The following is a 21,952-nucleotide window of genomic DNA, read 5'->3' on the forward strand; positions in this document are numbered from 1 at the left end:
AACTGCACCATTTCTATGTGACTAACAGAATTGGAATAATGTGTCCCTGAACAAAGGGGGGATCAAAATCAAAAGTAACAGTCAGTACTGCAATGCATCTCCTCCTCGTGGACTGCACCAGATTTGCCAGTCCTTGCTGTGAGATGTTACCCCACTCTTCCACCAAGGCACCTGCAAGTTCCCTGACATTTCTGGGGGGAATGGCCCTAGCCCTCACCCTCCGATTCAACAGGTCCCAGATATGTTTTGGGGGAATGGCCCTAGCCCTCACCCTCCGATTCAACAGGTCCCAGATATGTCTGGGGGGAATGGCCCTGGCCCTCACCCTCCAATTCAACAGGTCCCAGATATGTCTGGGGGGAATGGCCCTGGCCCTCACCCTCCGATCCAACAGTTCCCAGATGTGTTCAATGTGATTTAGATCCGGCCTCTTCGCTGGCCATGGCAGAACACTGACATTCCTGTCTTGCAGGAAATCACGCAGAGAATGAGCAGTGTGGCTGGTGGCATTGTCATGCTGGGGGATCATGTCAGGATGAGATGGCAGGAAGGGTACCACATGAGGGAGGAGGAAGTCTTCCCTGTAAAGCACAGTGTTGAGATTGCCTGAAATGACAACAAGCTCAGTCCGATGATGCTATGACACACCGCCCCAGACCATGACGGACCCTCCACCCCCATATTGATCCCGCTCCAAAGTACAGGCCTCGGTGTAATGCTCATTCCTTCGACGATAAACCAACCGACCATCACCCCTGGTGAGACAAAACCGTGACTTGTCAGTGAAGAGCACTTTTTGCCAGTCCTGTCTGGTCCAGCGACGGAGGGTTTGGACCCATATGCAACGTTGTTGCCGGAGATGTCTGGTGAGGACCTGCCTTACAACAGGCCTACAAGCCCTCAGTCCAGCCTCTCTCAGCCTATTGCGGACAGTCTGAGCACTGATGGAGGGATTGTGCTTTCCTGGTGTAACTCTGGCAGTTGTTGTTGCCATCCTGTACCTGTCCCGCAGGTGTGATGTTGGGATGTACCGATCCTGTGCAGGTGTTGTTACACGTGGTCTGCCACTGCGAGGATGATCAGCTGGCCATGCTGTCTTTCTGTAGTGCTGTATTAGGCGTCTCACTGTACAGAAATGTCAATTTAATGCCCTGGCCACATCTGCAGTCCTCATGCCTCCTTGCAGCATGCCCAAGGCACCTTCCCGCAGATGAGCAGGGTCCCTGGGCATCTTTCTTTTGGTGTTTTTCAGAGTCAGTAGAAAAGCCTCTTTAGTGTCGTAAGTTTTCATAACTGTGACCTAAATTGACTACCGCCTGTAAGCTGTTAGTGTCTTAACGACCGTTCCACAGGTGTATGTTCATTAATTGTGTGGTTCATTGAACAAGCATGGGAAACAGTGTTTAAACCCTTTACAATAAAGATGTGTGAAGTTATTTGGCATTTTACTAATTGTCTTTGAGACAGGGTCCTGAAAAAGGGACGTTTCTTTTTTTCCCTGAGTTTAGATACTGCCCAGTGATACTGCCCAATGATACTGCCCAGTGATACTGCCCAATGATACTGCCCAGTGATACTGCCCAGTGATACTGCCCAATGATACTGCCCAATGATACTGCCCAGTGATACTGCCCAGTGATACTGCCCAGTGATACTGCCCAATGATACTTGATACTGCCCAGTGATACTGCCCAATGCTACTTGATACTGCCCAGTGATACTGCCCAGTGATACTGCCCAATGATACTTGATACTGCCCAATGTTTCTAGACGCTGCCCAGAGATACTGCCCAATGATACTGCCCAATGATACTAGATACTGACAAATGATGCTGCCCAAAGATACTGCTCAATGATACTAGATACTTCCCAATAATACTTCCCAATAATACTGCCCAATGATGCTGCCCAGTGATACTGCCCAATGTTTCTAGACACTGTCCAGTGATACTGCCCAATGATACTAGATACTTCCTAATAATACTGCCCAATAATACTGCTCAATAATACTGCCCTATTATACTGCACAATTATTAACACCACTGAAGCAGGCACTGAGTTAATGAACCGTACTGGAATATTAGGTAATTACACGCACGCACAATTAAATATACTGTAGTTAAAATGTCAGTGCTATAACAACTTTCCCGATACCTTATGGATGGGCTCCAGCATGGTCGCCTGAGGTCAACCAGCACAGAGGACGGTAGATCAGATTAGCCAGACTGTTAGTCAGCGTCATCACGCTCAATAGACTCTGAGTGCCGAGAGGTAGCCCAACTACCCATGAGCTGACAGGAGAAGTGCAGTGTGTGTGTGTGTGTGTGTGCGCACGCGCGTGTGTGTGTGTGTGTGCGTCTGTGTGTGTACGTGCGTGCGTGCATGATGACCTTGTCCTTTCGCTCAATTACACCCTAGACAGAGAGCTGTATGATTAACTGAATCAATCTCTGCTGGGATGGAATGGGTGCAGTAGCATTTGGCTGTTATGTTATTGGTTGTCGTCCGATGAAGTTGTATAATATTATTTATGGCTAAACTGCTCCAGACAATATTTTTTTAATGCAGGAAATGTGAAAAGTGTGATTAGATTACGGGAATTTCCACGGCGGGTGACTGCAAAGGACAGAAACACAACTGTGTGGAGAGAATGTGTGTGTGTGTGTGACCTACCTGTGTGTGAGATAAGAGGGTGTTCAGCCCGGTGACAGGGCGACTCAGGCAGCAGCACTGGCCCTTTCCTGCAGACCACGCCCCCAGCTTGCAGGACTAGAATGCACTGCACAAGCAGCACAACATGCTGGGCAAGGGAGGAGCGGCCCGCCGAAGCCTGAGCCATGGGGAGGTGGGGTGTCGCTCACTTCCTGTCGGGCCGTGAGCCAATCGCATCGGAGAGACACACCTGTCGAGAGAGAGAGAGAGAGAGAGAGAGAGAGAGAGAGAGAGAGAGAGAGAGAGAGAGAGAGAGAGAGAGAGAGAGAGAGAGATTTCCTTTAGTTTGCATGAGGCAGAGAGATGATGGAGCAGTGATTTACAGCTGGGAGCTCTTGATAAAACATGATAGAGTGAGGAAGAAACACAAAGAGTGCCGGGGAACGTTAGACAAAGTGAAGATAGAGTGAGAAAGGAAAGAGGAGAGAGGGGGAGCCAATGACAGAGACAGAGGTTTCTAGTGTCAGACTCATGCTGAGTTGAGGCAGCTCGTCCTCACATTCACACTGATGACCCCTGACCTGTAACTTCTGACTCCGGCCTAACACATGAATCAAACCAGGGTCAGCATGTACACTACATGTATGTGGACACCCTTTCAAATGAGTGGATTCGGCTATTTCAGCCACAGCAGTTACTGACAAGTGTATAACATCGAGCGCACAGCCATGTAATCTCCACAGACAAACATTGCCATTAGAATGGCCTTACGGAACAGCTAAGTGACTTTCAACGTGGCACCGTCATAGGATGCCACGTTTCCAACAAGTCAGTTCGTCAAACCCAGGTCTGTAGTCACGGCTCTAGCACTGTTATAGCAGCAATGGGGTGGACCAACTCCATATTAAAGCCTTCTCAGAAGAGTGGAGGCTGTTATAGCAGCAATGGGGTGGACCAACTCCATATTAAAGCCTTCTCAGAAGAGTGGAGGCTGTTATAGCAGCAGTGGGGGGGACCAACTCCATATTAATACCCTTGATTTTGGAATGAGATATTCGACAAGCAGGTGTCCACATACTTTTGGTCATGTAGTGTATATATATATATATATATATATATATATGTGTATGTGTGTGTGTGTGTGTGTGTGTATGTGTATGTGTGTGGGGGGCCCCTTTTAAACATGGAGCCGATAAAAACACAGTCACATTCTGCTCCAAATTGATCTGTTTACAGATGCCTATTCGAACTCTACGGCCTTGGCATCACATAGAGTATCTTTGGAAAGAAAGTTTAAAAGTGGAATGCACTAGTGACTTTCTAATGTAAAGCACCTGTCAAACACTGCCAGTCAAGACCATTCCATCTTTAGCTATTCTTTCCTCCTCCACTCTGTAGAAAGTATATCCGTATGGCTTTAGCTTGTCTGTCCTTTAGAAGGAATATTTCCTATAACTGTCCAGATGCATGTTTTCCTTAGTTAAGATTTCCTACCCTTTTGACAGCCTATTCAAACAGTCTCTGACAGTCTACATGTCATTTCTCTAAAGGGAAGGTTACCTATTATAGCAGAAACCTTCAGGAAATGGATACTTTAATAATATTGACCCATTACAGCATTTTTCTAGAGTGATGTTTTCTCATTTTCTGACAATCTGAATGTCCACTTCTCATAAACAGCCAAAGACAGCAGCACACCTGCAGACAATTATCTCAAGGTTCTGCCTGTATTGATGATGTCGGCGCACACACCGATACGCCACAGAGAGTAACGTCATAGACATTACATTGAATGACTGAGAGATCCCATGCCAGATGTCCTGGGCTGACGGAGTGCTGATGCTATCTGATAGGTGGAGACATGTCTGATGTTATCTGATAGGTGGAGACGTCTGATAGGTGGAGACATGTCTGATGCTATCTGATAGGTGGAGACATGTCTGATGTTATCTGATAGGTGGAGACGTCTGATAGGTGGAGACATGTCTGATGCTATCTGATAGATGGAGACATGTCTGATGCTATCTGATAGATGGAGACATGTCTGATGCTATCTGATAGATGGAGACATGTCTGATGCTATCTGATAGGTGGAGACATGTCTGATGCTATCTGATAGGTGGAGACATGTGTGATGCTATCTGATAGGTGGAGACATGACATGTTATCTGTCAGGTGTCCTGGGCGCACACTTGTAAACTGTTACAGTAATACAACCCAGTCCTTAACCTGTTACAGTAGTAATACAACCCAGTCCTTGACCTGTTACAGTAGTAATACAACCCAGTCCTTAACCTGTTACAGTAGTAATACAACCCAGTCCTTACACTGTTACAGTAGTAATACAACCCAGTCCTTAACCTGTTACAGTAGTAATACAACCCAGTCCTTAACCTGTTACAGTAGTAATACAACCCAGTCCTTAACCTGTTACAGTAGTAATACAACCCAGTCCTTACACTGTTACAGTATAATACAACCCAGTCCTTAACCTGTTACAGTAGTAATACAACCCAGTCCTTAACCTGTTACAGTAATACAACCCAGTCTAAATCATATCTATCAAGTGTGATTGGGTAAACTCCTTCTTTATCTCTGTCATAAACAAAAAAAACATTATTCATGCACTGTTTTTCAACGGCAACATCTAATAGTTCCCCAGTACCACTGCATTAGAGACCACACAGAGACACCCCCCCCCCCCCCCCCATAAAAGACTAACCTACAAGTCAGGTCATATATTTACACTGCAGAACATAAATACTACGGTTTAACTAACCTGATGACTCACACAAATTTTTTTCATCATTCGCACGAGGGGCATGGGACTCAATAAAGTCGTCAGCGATTGGATCATCTCTAACCAATCAGCCAATGGCAAATTTTCAAACGTTCGCTTTACCGACGTGTGTTCTGTCCCTGGAACCTCCCAACCGTTTCTGGACCAATCAGAGCACCACGAATGTGTTCACATTGGTTGAAGGGTTGGGGAAATCCAGACTCAACGTGGAGAAGAAACGAACGTCCGTGGGCGTGTCCTAGCATTTGGCCTGAGTAAGGATTCTGGGTAGCCAGGCAAGGCTTTCACCCCACATTCCTACAGCCAGACAAAATGACTGTATTAGGATTAATATACTATTTATCTCAATTGCAATACGCAGACAGCTACCGAAGGTTATGGAGATGAATGCTGTTGTCAACTCTCAGAGGCCAAAACAATATGCCGTGTAGATAAATCATTCTTCCTTTCTAAACATGTACGTTTTGACAAGGTAAATGTTATGGAACTGAAGGTCATTGAATGTCATAATTGAATGCAGGGTGAACAAATACACATATACACTATTCTGCAGCGTGGGAGGTCTTTGTGAGACCCATAAGGATTCAGATCTGGGTGTCTTGCGTGACGTAATCATATTGTTAAAGCCATATTGATTAAGTCTGGATTAGAATCTATAACAGATATATTACATCGTTAATGAATAGCTTCTCAAATTTACTTTGGCTTTGTGGTCAACACACACACACACACACACACACACACACACACACGCACACACACACACACACTGACACACACACACACACACACAAACACACACACACACACAGTAAAACAACTTTACACACCTGAAAACACACACACGTATTTACACACCTGAAAACACACACACTCGTATTTACACACCTGAAAACACACACACACACTTATTTATACACCTGAAACCACACACACGTATTTACACACCTGAAAACACACACACGTATTTACACACCTGAAAACACACACACTCGTATTTACACACCTGAAAACACACACACACTTATTTATACACCTGAAAACACACACACACTTATTTACACACCTGAAAACACACACACACTTATTTATACACCTGAAAACACACACACACTTATTTACACACCTGAAAACACACACACACTTATTTATACACCTGAAAACACACACATGTAAGGGTAAGGGTGTGTAAGGTTGTGTAAGGGTGTGTAAGGGTGTGTACGGTTGTGTAATGGTGTGTAATGATGTGTAATGCTGTGTAATGGTGTGTAATGATGTGTAATGGTGTGTAATGGTGTGCAAGGGTGTGCAAGGGTGTGTGTGTAAGGGTGTGTAAGGTTGTGTTATGGTGTGTACGGTTGTGTAAGGTTGTGTAAGGGTGTGTAATGGTGTGTAAGGGTGTGTACGGGTGTGTAAGGTTGTGTACAGGTGTGTGTGTGTGTAAGGTTGTGTAGGGTGTGAAAGTGTGTGTAAGGGTGTGTAATGGTGTGTAAGGTTGTGTATGGGTGTGTTATGGTGTGTAAGGGTGTGTAAGGGTGTGTAAGGTTGTGTACGGGTGTGTGTGTGTACGGTTGTGTACGGGTGTGTGTGTGTACGGTTGTGTACGGGTGTGTGTGTGTAAGGGTGTGTAATGATGTGTATTGGTGGGCAAGGGTGTGTGTGTAAGGGTGTGTAATGGTGTGTAAGTGTGTGTGTGTAAGGGTGTGTCATGTTGTGTAATGGTGTGTAAGGGTGTGTAAGGGTGTGCAAGAGTAAGTGTGTGTAAGGGTGCGTGTGTGTAAGGGTGTGCAATGGTGTGTAAGGGTGTGTGTGTAAGGGTGTGTCATGTTGTGTAATGGTGTGTAAGGGTGTGTAAGGGTGTGCAAGAGTGTGCAAGAGTGTAAGTGTGTGTAAGGTTGTGTAAGGGTGTGTAATGATGTGTAAGGGTGTGTAAGGGTGTGTAAGGTTGAATAAGGGTATGTAGGTGTGTGTATAAGTGTGTGTAAGGGTGTAAGGGTGTATATGTAGTTGCGTGTAAGAGGGCTGGGCAATATATTTCGATTTAATTTGATTTGACCCGAGACACTTGAGGGGTGGAGGCTCCACGAGGCCAACTTCCCAAGACTGAGCAATCTTGCAAAGAAGTACTTATGCATTCCTGCTACAACTGCCCCTCGTAGAGGGTCATCAGCACATGTGGGAACATTGTAACATGCCACAAGGCATGCCTCACGCCTGAGTCGATAGATAGGCTTGTCTTACTCTCCAGAAACCTATTGGAGCAAAGTAAAATAACATTGTTTTGTTTGACAGCAATTTAGTAATCTTTCTGTTATTTCGCACATTTTCAGGGATACATAAGGCATGTTTTCATTCTTATTTAAAAAATGTATGTACAATGATGTCAGCCTGGCAAGTGGTGTTGATCATTTGTTAGTTTAAACATTTAGGCCTGATGCGATTGTTGATTTCTTCACTTATTCAATTATGTCTTTTTTTTGGTTTCTTTCTACATTTCTGATATTACATTTAGACCACATCGCCCTGGTGTGTAACGGTGTGTATTTGTATTTCATTTTTAACATGATTTAACTAGGCAAGTCAGTTAAGAACAAATTCTTATTTACAATGACGGCCTAGAAACAGTGGGTTAACTGCCTTGTTCAGAGGCAGAACGACAGATTTTTACCTTGTCAGCTCGGGGGATTTGATTCAGCAACCTTTCAGTTATTGGCCCAATGCTCTAACCACTAGGCTACCTGCTGCCCGTGTAAGTTTGTGTAAGGGTGTGTAAGAGTGTGTAAGGGTGTGTAAGGTTGTGTAAGAGTGTGTGTAAGGGTGTGTGTGTAAGAGTGTGTGCGTGTAAGGGTGTGTGTGTCGGTTTCATTGTGTAAACATTAACTGTTTGTCCCATAATAATGCATTTCACCGCCTCCAGCTCCTTATCCCAAACTGATATTTCTCCTCAGTCAGACAGAACACTGTGTGTGTGTGTGTTAATATTTCCCTCAGTGAAATAGAACATTTCCCATCACAAATCCAACTAACTTTCAGGATCGACGCAAAATAAATCTGTTCCACAAACAGTGTTCCGGCAGAATAAACATTACTGCAGCAACATACCATACATTAGCTCTCCAGTGTGTGGCGGAGTGTGTGTTTGTGTGGCGGGGGGGGGGGGGTATATGTGTGTGTGTTTGTGTGGCGGGGGGATGTGTGTATATGTGTGTGTGTTTGTGTGGCGGGGGGGGGGGGGGTTGTGTGTATATGTGTGTGTGTTTGTGTGGCGGGGGGGGGGGTTGTGTGTATATGTGTGTGTGTTTGTGTGGCGGGGGGGGGGTGTGTGTATATGTGTGTGTGTTTGTGTGGCGGGGGGGGGGGGGGGGGGGGGGGTTGTGTGTATATGTGTGTGTGTTTGTGTGGCAGCCCTTTCAGAAAACCTCTCTGAGATTCCAATCTGTTTGGTTTGTAGCTTGCTCTCTGGAGTGGAAGGTCTGAAAACAGAAACATTCTACAGTGAGTGTTGTCTGCTGTGGACAGATGGATGGGGACAGGAAGGAGTGACGAACCACCTGGATGTGGAAGTGCTGTTGGAAGGATGGGGTTGAAGGTCAAAATACAAAATAAAAACACTGTAATTAAAATAATAAAAATGAGAGCCATCTCATACAAACACAAACTCACAAACTCTCTCACACCCACTGTGGTAACAGACTAAACTGTCCAAAGGTCTGAAGGACTCTTAGACTAACCCTGAGTTGATTGTCCACAGCTTTGGTCCAATTTAAATCTGTGACACACACACAGATGTACGCATACGCGCACACACAGACTGACGAACGCACATGTGCACGCACACACACGCACACACACACACACTGTCCCCAGCATTATACCTGGCAATTTCCGCTGTGTCCTGCCCTAACTCTCCAGAGATTCCCAAATCCTGCTGTTATTTTTATCGATCGCTCTCGGCCTCCGGCGCACAAATACACACACGCTTTCAAGGAGCGGGACACTAATATGGACGCTTAAAAGAAATCTCACTACGACCTCCGACGAGCCATCAAACCAGCAGAGACTCAATACAGGACTATATAATATCCTCAATAATTTCCTACTACTCTATGCTCTGACGCACATCGGATGTGGAAGGGATTGTAAACTATCACGTATTACAAAGGGAAACCCAGTCGTGAGCTTCCCAGCGACGGCAGCCTACCAGAAGAGCTAAATGCCATCAATACTCGCTTCGAGGTAAGCAACACTGAACCGTGCATGAGAGCACCAGTTGTTCCGGATGACTGTGTGATCACGCTCTCCGTAGCCGATGTGAGTAAGACCTTTAAACAGGATAACATTCACAAGGTCACAGGGCCAGACAGATTAGGGGACATGCGCTGACCAGCTGGCGGGTGTCTTCACTGACATTTTCAACCTCTCCCTGACCGAGTCTGGAATACCAATACCTACATGTTTCAAGCAGACCACCATTATCCCTTTGCCCAAGAACACCAAGGTAAGCTGTGTAAATGACTATCGCCTTGTAGCACTCACATCTGTAGTCATAAAAGGCTGGTTATGGCTCACATCAACACCATTATCCCAGGCACCCTGTTACCCACTTCAATTTGCATACAGCCCCAACAGATACACAGATGATGCCATCTCTATTGCACTCCACACTTCCCTCTCCCACCTGGACGTGTGGAACACCTACTATGTGAGAATGCTGTTGAATGGCTACAGCTCAGCGTAGTGCCTTCCAAGCTCATCACTAAGCTCAGGATCCTGGGACTGAACACCTCCCTGTGCATCTGGATCCTGGACTTCCTGACGGGCTGCCCCCAGGTGGTGAGGGTAGGTAACAACATCTCCACCCCACTTCCTGACGGGCCACCTCGAGATGCTGAGGGTGGTGAGCAACACATCCGCCATGCTAACCCTCAACATGGGGGCCCCTCAGTGGTGTGTGCTTAGTCCCCTCCTGTACTCCCTCTTCCCTAGGGGTGTAATGCTACACAGTTCGGTATGGGGACCTCGGATAGGTCCGTACCCGTAACACGAATGAATACAAATGATATATAAATAGTAACACTGGGCCTATCAGCATCTTGAGTAAATCTGATTTCAGGATTTTCAGTTAAAACAGCAAAAGCACATTGTAATCAAAATGAACATCTTAATTGCTGCATTTCAAACTGTCTTTTTGTGAGGCACAGCCGGGATCTAGTTCGTAAGATGGTGAGGTGGATAAAGATCCAAGATACTTCATTGCCACACAAAGTCGGTGGTATCTCTGAAGGTTGGTGGTATGTGTTTACGGTACAGCATGGTATCTCTGAAGGCTGGTGGTATGTATTTATGGTATCTCTGAATGTTGGTGGTATGTATTTACAGAACAGCATGGTATCTCTGAAGGTTGGTGGTATGTATTTACGGTACAGCATGGTATCTCTGAAGGTTGGTGGTATGTATTTACGGTACAGCATGGTATCTCTGAAGGTTGGTGGTATGTATTTACGGTACAGCATGGTATCTCTGAAGGTTGGTGGTATGTATTTACAGAACAGCATGGTATCTCTGAAGGTTGGTGGTATGTATTTACAGAACAGCATGGTATCTCTGAAGGTTGGTGGTATGTATTTACAGAACAGCATGGTATCTCTGAAGGTTGGTGGTATGTATTTACAGAACAGCATGGTATCTCTGAAGGTTGGTGGTATGTGTTTACGGGACAGCGTGGTATCTCTGAAGTGCAACAATACGGTACAATTCTGTTGTTGTTTTGGCTCTGTACTCCAGAGCCAAAACATGATACAATGAATATAAAGTGCAGATTGTCAGATTTAATTTGAGAGTATTTTCATCCATATGAACCTTTTAGATGGTGAACCTTTTAGATATTACAGAACTTTATGTACATAGCTCCCCCATTTTATTGGACCAAAAACCTTGATCCAAATTCATGTATGTGTTTTAAAGGAGTCAAAAGTTTAGTATTTGGTCCCAGATTCCTAGCGCGCAATGATTACATCTGTCACGTGTACACTAGGAGTCAGGAAGCAAGTACAGGGAGTGAATTTAATAATAAATTAAACATCAAATCAAAGTTTATTTGTCACGTGCGCCAAATACAACAGGTGTAGTTCACCTTACAGTGAAATGCTCACTTACAGGCTCTAACCAACAGTGCAAAAAAGGTATTAGGTAAACAATAGGTAAGTAAAGAAATAAAACAACAGTAAAAAGACAGTGAAGAATAAGAGTAGCGAGGCTACATACAGTAGTGAGGCTACATACAGGCACCGGTTAGTCAGGATGCTTGGGGTAGTATGTACATGTAGATATGGTTAAAGTGACTATGCATATTTGATGAACAGAGAGTAGCCATAGCGTAAAAAAGGCGCTGGCGGACTACCACTGTAGTGTCGTCTGCAAACTTGATGATTGAGTTGGAGGCGTGCATGGCCACGCAGTCGTGGGTGAACAGGGAGTACAGGAGAGGGCTCAGAACACACCCTTGTGGGGCCCCAGTGTTGAGGATCATGTTGCTGATGATGGAGATGTTGTTACCTACCCTCACCACCTGGGGGTAGCCCGTCAGGAAGTCCAGTACCCAGTTGCACAGGCCGGGGTTGAGACCCAGGGTCTTGAGCTTGATGACAAGTTTGGAGGGTACTATCGTGTTAAATGCCGAGCTGTAGTCGATGAACAGCATTCTCACATAGGTATTCCTCTTGTCCAGATGGGTTAGGGCAGTGTGCAGTGTGGTTTGCGTTGTCTGTGGACCTATTGGGGAGGTAAGCAAATTGGAGTGGGTCTAGGGTGTCAGGTAGGGTGGAGGTGATATGGTCCTTGACTAGTCTCTAAAAGCACTTCATGATGACGGAAGTGAGTGCTACGGGGCGGTAGTCATTTAGCTCAGTTACCTTAGCTTTCTTGGGAACAGGAACAATGGTGTCGGCCCTCTTGAAGCATGTGGGAACAGCAGACTGGGATAAGGATTGATTGAATATGTCTGCAAACACACCAGCCAGCTGGTCTGCGCATGCTCTGAGGACGCAGCTGGGGATGCCATCTGGGCCTGCAGCCTTGCGAGGGTTAACACGTTTAAATGTTTTACTCACATCGTGGTCCGTGACGGGGCTGGTTTTCTTTTTGTAATCCGTGATTGACTGTAGACCCTGCCACATACCTCTTGTGTCTGAGCCCTTGAATTGCGACTCTACTTTGTCTCTATACTGACGCTTAGCTTGTTTGATTGCATTGCGGAGGGAATAGCTACACTGTTTGTATTCGGTCATGTTTCCGGTCACCTTGCCCTGGTTAAAAGCAGTGGTTTGCGCTTTCAGTTTTGCGCGAATGCTGCCATAAATTCACGTTTTTGTGTTTTAATAGTTTTAATAGTTGCTGTGGGTACGACATCGCCGATGCACTTGCTAATAAACTCGCTCACCGAATCAGATCGAAGCAATCTTGAAGAGTGGAATCAGATTGGTCGGACCAACGTTGAAAAGACCTGAGCGCGGGAGCTTCCTGTTTTAGTCTCTGTCTATAGGCTGGGAGCAACCAAATGGAGTCGTGATCAGCTTTTCCGAAAGGAGGGCAGGGGAGGGCCTTACATGCGTCGCGGAAGTTAGAATAACAATGATCCAGGGTTTTACCAGCCCCGGTAGCACAATCGATATGCTGATAGAATTTAGAGAGTCCTGTTTTCAGATTAGCCTTGTTAAAATCCCCAGCTACAATGTATGCAGCCTCAGGATATGTGGTTTCCAGTTTACAAAGAGTCAAATAAAGTTAGTTCAGGGCCATCGATGTGTCTGCTTGGGGGGAATATATGCGGCTGTGATTATAATCGAAGAGAAGGTGACTCTACTGTCCAGCATTAGCCTACAGTTAAACCCATTAAATAATGTGTTGAATGTGGAGGTACTCCAGCATTAGCCTACAGTTAAACCCATTAAAGAATGTGATGAATGTGTTGGCACTCCAGCATGAACCTACAGTTAAACCCATTAAATTATGTGACGAATGGAATCCGACCTTATAGAGGATGGCTTTAAAAAAGTTGACTCTACTCTATCTCCACGCACACTCCATACTCCAGAACCAGGTCGAAGGTCAAATTGAGCTGTTTACATGCAGTTAATCATCCAATGAAAACAAGAGACATTACAAAACATATTTTCTGAAGGATGTCCACGGTAAAGACATGTAAACACAATCCTGTAGAGTCTTTCTGGAAGTATTTTCCTCTGTTTGAGTGACAGTTAACATTTCACACAATCTCATTGGAAAACATAAGCTTTTAGTTTAAAGTGGTCTCAGACATGGGTTTGAAGTATTTCCTGCACAAAAGCTCTGACATTTTCCAGACATTAGAATGCTTAGGTAATGCCTGGGCATCAAAGATCCCCATCACTTCAAATGCGTTGTTTCTGTGACATGTCCACAGGCTGACACTAGGAAGAGAGAGAGGGGGGAGAGAGAGAGGGAAGAACAGAGAGAGAGAGAGGGAGTGAGAGAGAGAGAGAGAGAGAGAGAGAGAGAGAGAGAGAGAGAGAGAGAGAGAAAGAGGGAGAGAGAGAGAGGGAGAAAGAGGGAGATACAGAGGAAGAGAGAAAGAGAGAGAGAAAGAAAGAGAGAGAAAGAGAGAGAGGGAGAAAGAGGGACAGAAAGAGGGAGCGAAGAGGGAGAGGGAGAGAGGGCAACTATGAAGGCAGAGGACTACATGTCCACGAAGGCATGCAACACTGAATACACACACACACACACTCAGGCTTTTCTGGCTTAACACAAAGACTACTTATGCAAACTTGTCATTTGTTCAACTCGTGATGTCGTGTCATAATGCCATCTTCGGAGTAATACCAACAACTAGACAACTAACAGCCTGTCTGATGTCAATCATCTGAATATAGAATTATTATAGAAAGAGGAATCCTTACAACACATGAAGCAGCATAATCTTCAAGACAGACACGGTGTCCGATACACACAACACTAAGACGGATCAGTCACAACCCATGTCATTTAGAGAGCTCTTTATTGCTGCTGTCTGTTGGTGAGTGGATAGCAATGATATGTCATCCCTGGGTCGACCAATGCCATAATAGTCTTTCACCCTGCACACACACACACACACACACACACACACACACACACACACACACCTGGTAATGCTGTGATAAGGGACATAAAGCCGTCGGGTGAGGGATGGTGAAATGTTTAAGGCTTTAATTACATGGTTGGCTAACGTGAGCCTAGTGGCTCTCTGGCTGGCAGGAAATTACAGTATCACTGTCTCCACACACACAGACAGACAGACAGACAGACAGACAGACAGGCAGGCAGACAGGCAGACAGACAGACGGAACTGTCTCTCTGTCTGGTGCAGCTTGGAAACAGCATCCGTGCCTACGGTGACACAAATTAATGCAAAAGCTAGTGGCCACTGGGGCGGCAGGTAGCTTAGCAGTTAGCATGTTGGACAAGTAACCAAAAGGTTGCTGGATCAAATCCCCAAGCTGACAAGGTAAAAATCTGTTGTTCTGCCCCTGGACAAGGCAGTTAACCCACTGTTCCCTGGTAGGCAGTCTTTGTAAATAAGAATTTGTTCTTAACTGACATGCTAAGTTGAAATATATATATTTTTTAATTATGCTTAGAGTAATAAGACATCTTATTCTAATGATGTTTTTTATTTTATATAATAAATAAAAAATTGTCATATTAAATTACGAACTCGTCTCATCGCTGCAACTCCTCAACGGGCTCGGGAGAGGCGAAGGTCAAGTCATGCATCCTCCGAACCCGCCAAACCACGCTCCTTAACACCCGCCAGCTTAACCCGGAAGCCAGCCAATGTGTCGGAGGAAACACCAGTCAGCTGACCACCAGGGTCAGCCTGCAGACGCCCAACCCACCACAAGGAGTCGCTAGAACGCGATGAGCCAAGTAAAGCCCCTTCGGGCCAAACCCTCCCCTTACCCGGATAACGCCTGGCCAATTGTGCTCCGCCCTATGGGACTCCCGGTCACGGCCGGTTATGACACCGTTTGGGAATTGAACCCGGGTATGAAGTGAAGCCTCAAGCAGTGCGATGCAGTGCCTTAGAGCGTTGCTCCACTCGGGAGGCGGCTGAACGTGTTTTAACCGTTGCCTTGTCCAACTGTGACCTTTTTGGGAGTAAAACAAAGATCCAAGTGAGTACAGCAACCTAATCTATTTATGGCAACAATAGAACCATGTCACAATAGTTACTGTATCACAACAAAGCAAGAAATAAATACTGTGTATAAACAATAGAAGTATTAATAGCCAAGGCACTGTAAGTTGCCAGCTAAATCACTACATTCTCATTGCCATTTCACACTAATTAGAGAGGAGAAAAAGTTTACCAACTTCCTGATTTCAATGAAAACAAGATAATTAATCTTTCAGAGACTTCTGTCAGAGAACTGAAAGAAATGTGAATCAATGACTAATGCATCCCTGGTGATGAGGACACTTGGGCTAAACTGCCAAACTAACATCTCTACCAAACACGCCACCAGACGAAGCTCATGTTCAAATCAGGGAGAGAGAGAGGAAGAGAGAGAGAGAGACAGAGAGAGAAACAACACTGTACATAGCCATAATATCACATTTAAAATGTCTCTATTCCTTGGAAACTGAGTGTAAATGTTTACTGTTCAAGTTTGATTGTTCCTTTCAGTTGTGTTTTTAATCTATTTCACTTGCTTTGGCAAAGTAAACATATGTTTCCCAAGGCGATAAAGTCGTTTGAATTAAATAGTCCCACACTAGTCCAACACTAGTCCACACTAGTCCAACACTAGTCCAACACTAGTCCAACACTAGTCCCACACTAGTCCCACACTAGTCCCACACTAGTCCCACACTAGTCCAACACTAGTCCCACACTAGTCCCACACTAGTCCAACACTAGTCCAACACTAGTCCCACACTAGTCCCACACTAGTCCAACACTAGTCCCACACTAGTCCAACACTAGTCCCACACTAGTCCCACACTAGTCCAACACTAGTCCCACACTAGTCCCACACTAGTCCCACACTAGTCCAACACTAGTCCAACACTAGTCCATACTAGTCCCACACTAGTCCCACACTAGTCCCGCACTAGTCCAACACTAGTCCACACTAGTCCACACTAGTCCCATACTAGTCCAACGCTAGTCCAACACTAGTCCACACTAGTCCCACACTAGTCCAACACTAGTCCACACTAGTCCACACTAGTCCAATACTAGTCCAACACTAGTCCACACTAGTCCCACACTAGTCCCACACTGGTCCCATACTAGTCCCATACTAGTCCCACACTAGTCCAACACTAGTCCACACTAGTCCACACTAGTCCAACACTAGTCCCATACTAGTCCCATACTAGTCCCACACTAGTCCCATACTAGTCCCATACTAGTCCAACACTAGTCCCATACTAGTCCCATACTAGTCCCACACTAGTCCCATACTAGTCCCATACTAGTCCAACACTAGTCCCATACTAGTCCTATACTAATCCCATACTAGTCCAACACTAGTCCCATACTAGTCCCACACTAGTCCCACACTAGTCCAACACTAGTCCCATACTAGTCCCATACTAGTCCATACTAGTCCCACACTAGTCCAACACTAGTCCCATACTAGTCCCACACTAGTCCCATACTAGTCCCACACTAGTCCAACACTAGTCCCATACTAGTCCCATACTAGTCCAACACTAGTCCCACACTAGTCCCACAGTAGTCCAACACTAGTCCCATACTAGTCCCACACTAGTCCCACACTAGTCCCACACTAGTCCAACACTAGTCCCACACTAGTCCCACACTAGTCCCACACTAGTCCCATACTAGTCCCATACTAGTCCACACTAGTCCAACACTAGTCCCATACTAGTCCAACACTAGTCCCATACTGGTCTACACTAGTCCCACACTAGTCCTATACTAATCCCATACTAGTCCCACACTAGTCCCATACTAGTCCCATACTAGTCCCACACTAGTCCCACACTAGTCCCACACTAGCCCAACACTTGTCCCACACTAGTCCCACACTAGTCCCATACTAGTCCAACACTAATAATATACAGAGCAGGAGCAACTGAAAGCCTTGAGCAGACCTGATGTGTCGGCTTACTGAAACTGAGGCGATGTGGAGGGTGGGATCATGAATAAGCACTTGGCACCAGTGGAACCAATTAATCACCCTGTGTATGTGTGTGTATATGTGTGTGTATATGTGTCCTAAGGGCATGATGAGACCACACACAGGAGAGGAGGAGAGGAGAGGAGAGGAGAGGAGAGGAGAGGAGAGGAGAGGAGAGGAGAGGAGAGGAGAGGAGAGGAGAGGAGAGGAGAGGAGAGGAGAGGAGAGGAGAGGAGAGGAGTAGAGAGGAGGGGAGTAGAGAGGAGAGGACTGGAGAGGGGTAGAGAGGAGAGGAGAGCAGAGCAGAGGAGTAGAGGAGAGGAAAGGAGTAGAGAGGAGAGGAGAGGAGAGGACTGGAGAGGAGAGGAGAGGAGAGGAGAGGAGAGGAGAGGAGAGGAGAGGAGAGGAGAGGAGAGGAGAGGAGAGGAGAGGAGAGGAGAGGAGAGGAGAGGAGAGGAGAGGAGTAGAGAGGAGAGGACTGGAGAGGACTGGAGAGGAGAGGAGAGGGGTAGAGAGGAGAGGACTGGAGAGGAGAGGAGAGGAGAGGAGAGGAGAGGAGAGGAGAGGAGAGGAGAGGAGAGGAGAGGAGAGGAGAGGAGAGGAGAGGAGAGGAGAGGAGAGGAGAGGAGAGGAGAGGAGAGGAGAGGAGAGGGTGTTGTGCCCTAATTTCAACCCTTAGGTTCATCTCAGAGAAACGAGTATAGGCATAAACAAGGTGGGGAATCATTCCTCCCAGACTACCATATCAAATTATTACAACGTCTCATCTCTTCCTCTCAGATCTAGGAGACGTGCCTAGGGTCAGGGGTATAGAGGTCAGAGGATTAGAGATCAGAGTGTAAAGAGTTCAGAGGGTGTAGAGGTCAGAGGGTGTAGAGGTCAGAGGGTGTAGATGTCAGAGGATATAGAGGTCAGGGGTATAGAGGTCAGGGGTATAGAGGTCAGATGTTATAGAGGTCAGGGGTATAGAGGTCAGAAGTTTAGACGTCAGGGGGTATAGAGGTCTGAGCTTTAGAAGTCAGGGGGTATAGAGGTCAGAGGGTATATAAGTCAGGGTGTATAAAGGTCAAGGGGTGTAGAGGTCAGAGGGTATAGGGGTCAGGGTTATAGAGCTCATGGGTATAGAGGTCAGAAGTTGTAGAGGACAGAGGGTATAGAAGTCAGAGGGTATAGAGGTCAGAGGGTATAGAGGTCAGGGGGTATAGGGGTCAGGGTTATAGAGCTCAGGGGGAAAGAGGTCAGAGAGTGTAGATGTCAGAGGGTGTAGAGGTCAGAGGGTATAGAGGTAAGAGGGTAAAGAGGTCAGAGCATGTAGAGTTTAGAGGGTGTAGATGTCAGAGGGTGTAGAGGTCAGAGGGTGTAGAGGTCAGAGGGTATAGAGGTCAGAGGGTGTAGAGGTCAGAGGGTGTAGAGGTCAGAGGGTGAAGAGGTCAGTGGGTGTATAGGTCAGAGGGTGAAGAGGTCAGAGGGTATAGAGGTCAGAGGTTGAAGAGGTCAGAGGGTATAGAGGTCAGAGGGTGAAGAGGTCAGAGGGTATAGAGGTCAGAGGGTGAAGAGGTCAGAGGGTATAGAGGTCAGAGGGTGAAGAGGTCAGAGGGTGAAGAGGTCAGTGGGTGTAGAGGTCAGAGGGTGTAAAGGTCAGAGGGTGTAGAGGTCAGAGGGTATAGAGGTCAGAGGGTGTAGAGGTCAGAGGGTAAAGAGGTCAGAGGGTATAGAGGTCAGAGGGTGAAGAGGTCAGAGGCTATAGAGGTCAGAGGGTGAAGAGGTCAGTGGGTGTAGGTATTTGGTATTTTAATAGGATCCCCTTTAGTAGATTCTCTTCCAGGGTTCACACACACATGAAACATGACATACTACCGTAGCACAAAGGTTCAATCCAATGTTATTAGATGGAGTTCATTAAGTCAGTCTCCTGATAGTCTATTAGATGGAGTTCATTAAGTCAGTCTCCTGATAGTCTATTAGATGGAGTTCATTAAGTCAGTCTCCTGATAGTCTATTAGATGGAGTTCATTAAGTCAGTCTCCTGATAGTCTATTAGATGGAGTTCATTAAGTCAGTCTCCTGATAGTCTATTAGATGGAGTTCATTAAGTCAGTCTCCTGATAGTCTATTAGATGGAGTTCATTAAGTCAGTCTCCTGATAGTCTATTAGATGAAGTTCATTAAGTCAGTCTCCTGATAGTCTATTAGATGGAGTTCATTAAGTCAGTCTCCTGATAGTCTATTAGATGGAGTTCATTAAGTCAGTCTCCTGATAGTCTATTAGATGGAGTTCATTAAGTCAGTCTCCTGATAGTCTATTAGATGGAGTTCATTAAAGAGGAGGAGGAAGGAGGAAGAAAGGGGGAGGAGTCTGACATGCACTGAGAATACACAACATTAAGAACACCTGCTGTTTCTTTAGACTGACCAGGTGTATCCAGGTGGAAGCTAGGATCCCTTATTGATGCCACTTGTTAAATCCACTTCAATCAGTGTAGATGAAGGGGAGGAGACAAGTTAAAGAAGGATTGAGACATTAGAGACATGGATTGTGTGTGTGTGAGGGTGAATGGGCAAGATAAAACATGTAATTGCCTGGCAGTAGTAAGTGGTTGTAGTTGCCAGGTGTACCGGTTTGCATTAAGGTTCTACAGGATGCTTGGTGATTAAGGTTCTACAGGAGGCTTGGTGATTGAGGTACTACAGGAGGCTTGGTGATTAAGGTTCTACAGGAGGCTTGGTGATTGAGGTACTACAGGAGGCTTGGTGATTAAGGTTCTACAGGAGGCTTGGTGATGAAGGTTATACAGGAGGCTTGGTGATTAAGGTACTACAGGAGGCTTAGTAACTAAGGTTCTACCGGAGGCTTGATATCAAAGGTTCTACAGGAGGCTAGGTGATTAAGGTTCTACAGGAGGCTTGGTGATGAAGGTTATACAGGAGGCTTGGTGATTAAGGTACTACAGGAGGCTTAGTAACTAAGGTTCTACAGGAAGATGATAGTTGTGTTTCCTAATCTCCTCTTTAAGATCTGTGTTCTTTCCCCAGAGAGAACGCAGGGTGTTTTTGATGTATCACAACAAACCAATATCATACATACCTACAGTATCTATGTGAAGGGTAAACATGAAACGGTGGTTCATTAAAGTGAGAAAAAAAAACGAATACAATTTATCTTCTTTTTTTTATTTTTTTATGTTTGAGTACCAAATGTTTGAACAGCAAAATGATATAGAACCTGATGAAGCACTGCAGGCCTACAAAGAGAGGTGGTGATTGGTTGAAAATAAATAGATAAAATAATCTCAAAAAAAGAGGTCCTGGTCTTCAATAAGGGGCTGTTACAACTAGTAACAACCTAATTTATCATTTGTTTTTTTTAAACCTTTTTTGACTCCTGTCTGTTAGGTGTTAGGTCATGTTTGGTGTTCAGGATCCCCAATAGGATTTCCATGACACATATCTGCCAAGCCACATTATCAGTGTATAAAGGCTTGAGATCACACGCCCTGTCCCCTCGTGTCCCCATCATTATCTCCGTGACATCATTGGCAGTTATTAGTGACACTAAGGTCTGTAGAGGTACCCGTCTATCACTCTCACAGCTCGTTAGCCGGAGCAAAGCCGGAGCTACCGAAGAACGGTTGCCTTGGCACGCTGGATAGCAGGAACGTTAGTGTAAATGAAGGCCAAATAGAACCCACGGGACACTGAACAGACTCTACCCCAAAGCTACAAAACTGTTCAATAGTTAACCAAATAGTTACCAGGACTATCTGCATTGACCCTCTTTGATTCATCACAGACACTGTTGTTACTGTTTATTGTCTATCCTGTTGCCTAGTCACTTTATTCCTAGCTATATGTACACACACTACATGGCCAAAAGTATGTAGACACCTGCTCGTCGAACATCTCATTCCAAAAGCATGGGCATTAACATGGAGTTGGTCCCCCCTTTGCTGCTATAACAGCCTCCTCTCTTCTGGGAAGGCTTTAATATGGAGTTGGTCCCCCCTTTGCTGCTATAACAGCTTCCACTATTCTGAGAAGGCTTTCAACTAGATGCTGGACTTGCTGCGGGGACTTGCTTCCATTCAGCCACAAGAGCATTAGTGAGGTTGAGCACTGATGTTGGGCGATTAGGCCTGGCTCGCAGTCGGTTCGCACCGATCTCAACAGACCAATTCTGTACAGACCTTCTGTACAGACCTCGCTTTGTGCACAGGGGCATTGTCATGCTGAAACAGGAAAGGGCCTTTTGGAAACAGAATCGTCTAGAATGTCATTGTATGTTCTAGCGTTAAGATTTTCCACTGGAACTAAGGGGCCTGAACCATGAAAAACA

The 21,952-nt window shown here is 45.6% G+C and overlaps 1 protein-coding gene across 2 annotated transcripts in view; it reads right to left on the reverse strand.

Annotated features, from left to right (window-relative positions):
- The window catches only part of LOC116376355 (semaphorin-5A), a 381,827-nt gene that overhangs the window by 313,332 nt on the left and 46,543 nt on the right, over positions 1 to 21,952 (reverse strand). For both annotated transcript variants that reach the window (XR_004211770.1, XM_031836384.1), the window contains exon 2: positions 2,674 to 2,902. Coding sequence is in view for 1 of the 2 variants with exons in the window: in XM_031836384.1 (XP_031692244.1) it covers positions 2,674 to 2,839 (166 nt within the window). In the remaining variant the exon portion in view is untranslated. The remainder of the gene's footprint in view (positions 1 to 2,673; positions 2,903 to 21,952) is intronic.

This window comes from Oncorhynchus kisutch, linkage group LG11 (assembly GCF_002021735.2).
Source record: "Oncorhynchus kisutch isolate 150728-3 linkage group LG11, Okis_V2, whole genome shotgun sequence".
Lineage (NCBI taxonomy): Eukaryota > Metazoa > Chordata > Actinopteri > Salmoniformes > Salmonidae > Oncorhynchus > Oncorhynchus kisutch.